Genomic DNA, 9067 nt, shown 5'->3' on the forward strand with positions numbered 1-9067 from the left:
CATGCTTTGTTGAGGAACTAAGCAACTTTTTTTTTTTTAGCTCAATTTCTTTCTACAGCCGCATTCACTGTCACACTTCTGTTGAACAATCATTAGATGCTGCTTCCTGTTAGACTATGCATATCCCAAATTTCACAAAATGGTAAGCATTTTGAGAGCCTGAAGCAAATTGAAAGATCTGAATTCAATTACTTAGGCTAAAATATCTGAACTATCAACTACTCCTTTGACCTTCCAACTTCTGTTTGAGTCTGATGCTTATTTTGGCTTGTGTTTACCCTACAGGGCTCTATGAAAACTATCCAACCAATGCAGAACCAGAATGCTGTGATGTCAGATGGGGACTATTATCAGATCATCAATCCAAAGGGACTATAAAAACAAGTGGCTCAACAATGTGTCATAGGACATCGCTCACAGTTTCATCAGCATCAAGACTGTGTAACAGCAGACTTAAACTGTGTGTTCTTGTATTAATTCTATTACATACAGTACTTACAGTCTCAGCAGCACAGAACTCAACAGGACTGGGCTTTGGAGGCATAACAACTTTGGAGGATAATTCAACCAATGAGGAATGAAAAAAAGATTCATCTTATATGACAGAAACACAAGAGGCCCAAGTGACTACAGTCAAGTATGAAAACAACTGAGTGCTTTACCCTCCAATCTCTTCTTCAGTGACCTTTTGGGTAAAAGAAAAAGAATGGGCCACTACCCAAACAAGAAGAACACAAGAACACAGCTTTTTATTGACTAAAAGGCTGTATGGTGACTTAAATTTCTCACACCATTTTATACACTGTGTTTTAATGTTTGGAGTTTCTTTTTTTGTTTGTTTTTTGCACTTGTTAATACAGGATTTTATTTTTGGGACAGTTTCTCAAAGCTAAATTAAGTCTTTTCTCTGTCGATATATTTCTAGTCATTGTGTGTGTTCATCTGATAGTTCTGTCTTTTATGTCCTGTCAGTTTCTATTAGAGGAATGACTACTATGATCCATGACATAATAAAAAAAAAAAAAAAAAAAAAAAAAAATTAAAAAATATAAAAAATATAAAAAATTAAAAAGAAAAAATACACAAAAAAGAACAACAAAACAAACCGAAAATTAAAAAAAAAAAAAAAAAAAAAAAAAAAAAAAAAAAGGAAAAAAGAGAAAAAAAACCCAAACAAATCTAACTGTCCTCTTACCCATGGGAACCATTCATCTCCTTTCCCCTCCTCATGTCAGACAACGTACACTTGCTTCTGTCTGTGTAATCACAATGAATGGGTGCACGATTCCAGTGTGCCTCTGCCACTGTTGCACAAACCTGATGACTGAGCAAATCCAAAAGGAGCATGAAAGGGATCCTTTTAGCTGAACAAATAAGTGCTCTCCTTACAAGGTGGGATTGGACAGTTAAAAAATATAAAGAAATATATAACAAACTGTTGCTCCAATACCCGTTTTGAAAAGTCCAGTCCTTTCTCACTGGTCAGTTGAACAGGAGCAGCCTTTTTTAGATATGCTATGTAAAACCAGTTATGCTCAGCAAGTTGAATAGTTGAGAAGCCTTCATATTGGAGGTGAAGGATTGGCATTCATTGTGAATTACGTTTTGAGTTCTCCTGCTGTCACATAACCAGCAGTTTTCCATAAGGAATGGGAGCAAAGAGCTTCCAAATTCCAAGTCTTTTTGTCTCAACAAAATTACACTAGAAGCCTTTGAGCATCTGCAACACGAAGTATCTTTTGGTTTTTAATCCATTGTTTTTCTAATATCTATATGTTGTTGAAAGTTATTCAGTTATACCTAGTAATTAAGGGTGCGCAAGAATGTGTTAGCACAGATAAAGAAACTATTTTGTTTTAACTATATAGGACAACCGTTTTCATAAATGTGCAATAAAACAGTAAAGATATAGTAGAATATGAGTAGTCAAGAGAAAAGGTTGTAATTTGATTGCTGTTTTTTCATTGTTTGGGGTAGCATTTAATTTGTTTACTTTTATTTTTGTGGGAACATTTCATCTGCTGACTGTACGAGAATTTGCTTTATAAAAAGGCTTTTTAGAGTTTACAGTAGAATCAATGGAAGGAAAAGTTAATAAGGGCTGTTTTTAAAAACTTTACATTCCTTCCTATTCTCTAACTACACTTGGGAAGTGCACTTTAGAGATGTTTGCTGTGTAGCTGGGAGATGAAGGAAGACTATAGGAAATGTTCTCTTAGGAAATAAAATATAGTTATCTACTTTCTAGCTATGAAGTACCCCTTGATAAATATTAATGTAAAACATTTAATCACTGGTGCATAATGTGTTTTTGTATACATTTTATGGTTTGTTAAATTCTGGAGGAAAAAAAAAAAAGTGAGAAGAAATCCATACTGTTTAAGAAAGTCAAGATGCACGCACTAAGTTTCAAAGGCTCAAATATTTTGCAAGAATATTTGTTTTGATAATGTTTTACTACAGTACACACTGAGGAGCCTAAAATGATTTGTGCAAATATGACAACAGAAAGCACCAGCTAATGCAAAATTCTTCAGCACTGGTTTCTTTCTATAACTTCTCCCTTCCCTTCTTTACGCATATTATATTTTGTTCAATAAAACATAATGCTTTTTAGTTATTTTAGTTTCTGTTAGAGGCACATGTATTTATTATATTGAATTGATGCAAAAGGAGGGGAAAATGCAGAAATGTAAATGAAAAAGCCTTAACTAATGGTAGAATGTAGACTTTTGAAAGGATAGAGATGTAATTGAAAAATGATGGAGCAATAACTGGGCAGTGTTCTGGTACTGTACAACTGCTGATGAGTCATATTTACTGAAAAAGTTCTTACTAGGTGAGCTCTTGTTCAACTGACCTCTTAATTCAAGTGTATGTGGTCAGTAAACAGTTTGTTATAACCTTTATCTACCTCTGCTGTGCAAAGGCCATCCAGCATCCATTTCTGTGATGTTCCTTTCATACTCTTTCTGTTTGTGCCGTTACTCACTGTCATCTTTTTTCACACTACCAGTATACTGGCAAGTCTGGATCATCCCAATTTAACGGACACATGAAGAAGAGTTATTATTTCTGTTTTGCCTCATGTTAAATTAATGTAGAGGGTTATTTTTAAGGCATTTTCTTTCCTCTCTCCTGCTCTTCTTCATCCTTCATCCCTTATTTTTTTCTATAAAAGTGTTTTCAAGTGGTAGCAGTGAAAAATATGACTCCTTCACTGCTTGGCTATACTCAGTCATGTGTCATACAATATGATATATTTGAGGAAAAGCAGTGACAATATCATTACCTTCATGAAGTAGCCAATTTAGAGTTGGGGGGGAGAGGAGGGGAAGAAAGGAAAAAAAGGAAGTAATTACAGATTTGCAACTATTACATATAATATGTAATAAATTCCTCCCCGACTCCTCACCTGGAGTCTGTGCCTCCAGTTCAACTGTCTGTAAATTTTCTTCATCATCTTTCTGAAGTTTATTTCTTTAATTTTTGAAACAGAGAGTCATGTTGCAGAGGTGACTTTTGCTGGGGTATGTGTTGCCATTTTCACTCCAGCAGCGTGGTATACAGCTTCTCTTGCTGGCACCTGGGGCATCAGGAGTAGACAAATACTCCTCTATGAAGTTAAGCAACATGTGATCATGTATGATGCAGAATTTCATTCCATCCATTCCTCATTCGTACTAGTTTCCCTGGCACAATCTTAAGCATGCTCAGTATTGTGCACATATTACTTTTTTTGCCAGAATAAATTTGCATCTTGCCACTGCTATATTTGCCATCTTGTTCCATTTCTCCTTGTACTGTATGCCTAATACATACATGAAAAAGAACTGGCTTAACAAGCAAGTAATATTAAAATATTTCTGCAAATGATTAATGAGACAAAAAAAAAAAAAAAGGAAAAAGAAAAAAAAAAAAACAAAGATATAGAATAATATTTATTTTATAATCATATGGAAAAAATATATTTCCCATGTATTTTATCATCTTATTTTCTGCAATAGGGAAAATCCAGATTTTGTGCAATATGTTAATACTGCTAAGCCAAATGTCATATAACATAACCAGAGCTATATGTTATTCTTTATTGCATTTGCATTTGGTAATACATTATACTGACATTTTTCTTTCATTAAAGAGACAGTATCTTTTTTTTTTTTCTTCTTTTTTTTCTTTTTTTTTTTTTTTTTTTGTTTTAATATAGCAGATGAAGGCTGTCCTTCTGCACACCATATTTTAAAGACAAAAAGAAAATGAATTATGATTATGTGTTAGTCCTATAAATGACAAAACCAAGCCATCATCTGCCAAAGAATCTGTGGAACAGTAGATAGAAACCAAACATAGGCTTTCAAGAAATTCCTTCTTGAGGGTTTTAAAAATTTTAACTGTAAATGATTAAAAAAGAAAGAATGAGAGCTGTATCTCAAATAGCAGAAATGGCAGGTTTCATCTGGTATGTGATGTGGCTCCTAGCTTACATAGTTTTACTCTTCTATTAAAAAGTGAGGGAAAAGGACATTTTCTTCTGCTCTCTCCGTATTTATTATGATAATGTCCTTTTGTAAGCATTGCCTCCCCGCACAGACAATATGCTTATCATGAGGGCTGAAGACAGCTTAAGTATACGCACACTAATTTACACAGTGAAAGTTGTCTTAGATGACTACCCAAAGCACAAGCAAAACTCATCTGCCAAGTAGAGGTAACTTATGATGAAACTATTATGTCTTAGGGAATTTTAAGATATGTTTGAAAAGTCACATAAGGAAAAAAATCTCTGAGGGGGCCTGTTCCTTACTGCAGCTTTTGTTTACATGCCAAGGCCCTATGATCAGCTCTGTGCTTGCAGGCTAGTAGCCGGACTTGGAGTTACACTGGTTTCAGTGGGCCTATTTACAGGTACAAACCTGCACATAGAAGAAGTTCACTGGAGCACATAGGTCTGAATTTGTTGTCCCATAGTTTTTACTCAGGAATTGTTCATGGACATCGTGCATCAAGAAGGGATCACTGGGTTCAGCCCTATCATAGTCTTGTTAAGAGACTGGCAATGGTACATCGGGAATGGTTCTGATATATTATCATTGTCTTCATTGCCTACTGTTTTATTAGTTTGGTGAATGAGTGACTTCAAAATTTTGCTAGGAACACATAGGACGAGCTAACAAATCTCATCAGTGCTAGGACAAAATTAAATAACCCTCCTGGGGTAAAGGGATACCCCATCCTCTGTCAGCAGCAGTCAGGAGACAACATTATTTTAGAAAAGTTTGCAAAAAATAATAATAATTTCAGCTCTATGATAGATTTCTTAAAAAGCAGATTTTTGGAGTCAAATAGGACTGGAGTGCATATCATATCTACTGAGATATTTAATTTGCCAACATATTCTGCAGCAACTCTGAGTAACCACATTTGCTGAACACTTCTAATTTTTCCAGTATCTTTTTGCAATCATTAAGCTCTGTCTGTCCCTGGAGGGAGCAGAAGGGAGAGAAAATAACTGTGGGAGATGAAACTAAAATAAAATCCATAAATAGAGTTGGGCCAACGTGGAAAATCCATCTTCTTCAAAATATGGAAGAGTTGCAAAAAAAGATGCATATGTAGGTTTATAGCTATACAAAAAATCATTCTCTTTTAGGAGAGAAAGAGAAAAGAAAGTATATGTTCTTTGCAATTATTACAAATACAGCATACTGCAGAATAAATACACCAAAGGATATGACCTATTAAATAAACAGGGCAAAAAAACTGTATTAGTAGGAATATCCTACTATAGATTGTGAATTTCCAGGTAGAATTTCAACAACATAAGTGTGGATTTTTATACGAAAAATATAAAAAAAAAAAAAAATAAAAAAGTGGGGGGCTGAAGGGTTATACTAGGTTATTCTATAGTTTTATGTGGCAGTAACACAGGAGGTCTTGGTTACAGGTCTGATAGAAGAGTCTCCATTCAAAGTCTTGATTATCACAGAATCACAGAATTGTAGGGGTTGGAAGGGACCTCTAGAGATCATAGAGTCCAACCCCATTATGCTTCAGTATGAACTTCTAGAATCTAGACTACATTCATATTTGGAATATACACAGAATGTCTTGCCCTGTTCACATCTGCAGCTTTAGCCAGAGCCCCATGAAAATGATCAGAGGATCTAGTAGTCTACTTTTAAAGAAATACATATGCTGAACTCCCCAGACAATTGAAATATTATAACAATGTGTAGGCTTTGTAACCAGTCCTCCAAGTAAGGGTGAAGATCTTACCAGCACTGTATGTCTCTGAATGCTTTTGCTCCTTTTGCAGCAAGGACTAGATCAGCAGAAGGTACAGCAGGTTTGACAACAAATCACTGTTGAAATCCACTGTGGCAGTTCAGACATTTCTGCTCCCAGATGTCCCTCTGTGTGATTTTGTCAGGACATATTGTTCTGGTGTAGGATCAGCAGAAGGGAAGATGTGGTGTATCACTCCAGTGTGAAATGAGGGGCACTTGTGAAGACAAGATTACTGACTGGGACATTTGTCACTTAGACACACAGATTTTTTCTATTGAGTATTAAATGTGGGAGGAATTGAAGAAAGAAAAGAACTTCTTGTCAGAGGGATAAAGCAAGCATAAGAGAGAAATATTGTCTTAAAATACTTCTACAAGATTTATTTGAATATCTCTTTAGCTGGGTAACACTGAACATCACAGCACCAAACCTGTGTATCTTACAGCTAGTAAATGCAAATTTCTGAATCAAGCAAACTTGAAGAAGCATAATACAAAATAGGAGTTGATATAACAGTGAGAAAACTACCACTTAAGCCAGCGCTCTTAGGTTAATCTTACTTTAGCTCTGTCCTCTCAGAGCTGTTCTTTGAGCATCAAGGAAGCATCCATCTTCCACTGGGATTCATATTTTTGAAAGGTTTGTGGGTTTTTTGTTTCTTTGCTTCTGTTTCTTTTCTTTGTTTTTTCCCCCTGGATTTTGCTTCCAGCGTCAGCTTTTTAGCACAAAATATAGATAGGGGATAAAGTAATAATCCCATGCCAACTAAAATGATGTAAATGAGTTTCACCTGGATGAACATCAGTGCTCTAGTCAGCAGGCTACTCTTTAATAAAAGGAAGAGAGAAAAACCTGAAAGATTTATTTATTTATTTATTTTACCTGTTTCTTTTCTGGTGTTGCTCCAGTGGACTCAAATTAATTATTATTTGCCAAGTAAAAATACTCCAGTGAAGTGGCAGATATATATTATATTTTCCTCTTCTGAGGAATGAGGGCAGATAACTTGTTGAGCAGCCAGTAACCTGGTAACATTTTGTTATTTTATATCATTTATTATAATTTAAATGGGGAATACAGGATTTCAAACAGGAACATCTATTTTGCTTTTTTTGATGGTGTTAAACACCTAGTACCTTACAGGATCAAGTTCCTATGTAGTATTGTTACTTAACTATTGTAAAGTGCTAAGGAAACCTGCTAAGAAAACTACTGAAAGGAAAGCAGTGCAACTAAGTCCACTGAGAGATATCAAGCTTGTGAACAATGGGAGAAACAATCAATAGTTGTTGTTTTTAGAGAAGACTAACAAAAGGCAAAATAATTATTGTCTTTTCTTTCTCCCATTCCTTCCCTCCCTCCACCTTCTTGTTTCTGTGGCAAGTTACCAATCTGATCTGGAACATATCTTATCCTTAGAAGCCCTCTAAAAAAATCAACTGCATTTGATGAGACGTAAAGCCGTCCTAGTTTACATTTTGCAGCATGTGCAGGAAAAAAAAAAAAAAAGTTTCATTAACTGAGAGATGTTATTCTTCCACCATTTTTCTACCCATCACTAGTTCACAGGTCTACCAAACAGAATGGGATTCTTGCTTTCCATTTAGATGGAATTAGGATCGATGCCATGAAGCAAAACCTGCATGTTTTCCCACCAACTTCAAGGAGGATTATGAAAGCCCGAGTCTCTTTGAGAACTTATAAACTTACACAGATAAGATTAAAAAACACATGTGAACAGCTGAAAGAATGAACTGTTCCAGAGGTTTGTCCAAGTGGTTGGTCAAATAATTAGCTGCATCTCTATGCAAAAGTCATGTTGAGCCAAAGCTTTGAGCTTTGATTTGATAGACCTTTCTTTTTCTGAAATCTAACAAGCTTCATTCAGGGTTTGAATATGCAAAAACTTACACAGGATTATAAATGTAAGTGGAAATATTTAAAAAAAGAAAATAGAAAATATTTTAAATCCTAGAAGTGAAAATTAAATTTAAAAGTTCTTATAATTGCATTTTTTTTATAATTAACCCTTAATGACAATTTATTTATGTAGTTCATTAAAAGCTGCTTGGTTTCATATATTTGTTTTCTTTTCTTTTGATCAAAAATCAGTTTTTTGTCCTTTTAAAGATTCATATTGAACTATGCAGCTACAAACTACATGCTTATGTTAACAGATTTGCAGTTAAAATTATTCTCTCTTCTGTTATTCTCAGATTGCATGAACAGAAAACGCAAGTTAAAAGCAAATTTAATTAACTGTATTTAGTCTTGTTTCCTTTTTTTTTTTTTTCCTTCCTTCTTTTCTATTTTTTTTATTTTCCTATTACTTTCTTTTTTAAAGATAAGGATTGGATTTAATTTCAAATGGACTAAACTGGCATCAGTGTTTTTTAACTACACGGAATGTCCTATGATTCTTAGCACTGAAAAGAGGGCTAAGTGGTCCTGTCAGAAAAAAAGAAAAAAAAAAGAAAAAAAAAAAAAAAAAGAAAAAAAAAAAGAAAAAAAAAAAAAGCTGTAAATTGTAATAATATATTAAATATTGTATTATTATAGCAACTTTAGTTAAGCAACTAATACTATCTTTAATTTTTTACAGAGAACTTTGATGAAATAATTTATTACAATAACTCACAGAAAAACTTGTTTTCAAAATGACAGGAGAAACTGTTGAAGATTGTGAAAAAATACTAAAAATAATGCTCTACTAAGAATAAATCTAAAGATGCAAACAGTGAGTCTGACTCTTTGGGTACTAAGGGCTTCTGAATAAATG

The 9067-nt window shown here is 34.2% G+C and overlaps 1 protein-coding gene across 1 annotated transcript in view; it reads left to right on the top strand.

The window, feature by feature from the left end:
- NALF1 (NALCN channel auxiliary factor 1) overlaps window positions 1–3893 on the top strand; it is a 427267-nt gene extending 423374 nt beyond the window's left edge. The window contains exon 3 of the mRNA XM_072344724.1: window positions 286–3893. Within this exon, the coding sequence (XP_072200825.1) occupies window positions 286–581 (296 nt within the window). The 3' untranslated portion in view covers window positions 582–3893. The remainder of the gene's footprint in view (window positions 1–285) is intronic.
- The last annotated feature ends 5174 nt before the right edge of the window (window positions 3894–9067 follow it).

This window comes from Excalfactoria chinensis, chromosome 1 (assembly GCF_039878825.1).
Source record: "Excalfactoria chinensis isolate bCotChi1 chromosome 1, bCotChi1.hap2, whole genome shotgun sequence".
In the NCBI taxonomy this organism is placed as follows: domain Eukaryota; kingdom Metazoa; phylum Chordata; class Aves; order Galliformes; family Phasianidae; genus Excalfactoria; species Excalfactoria chinensis.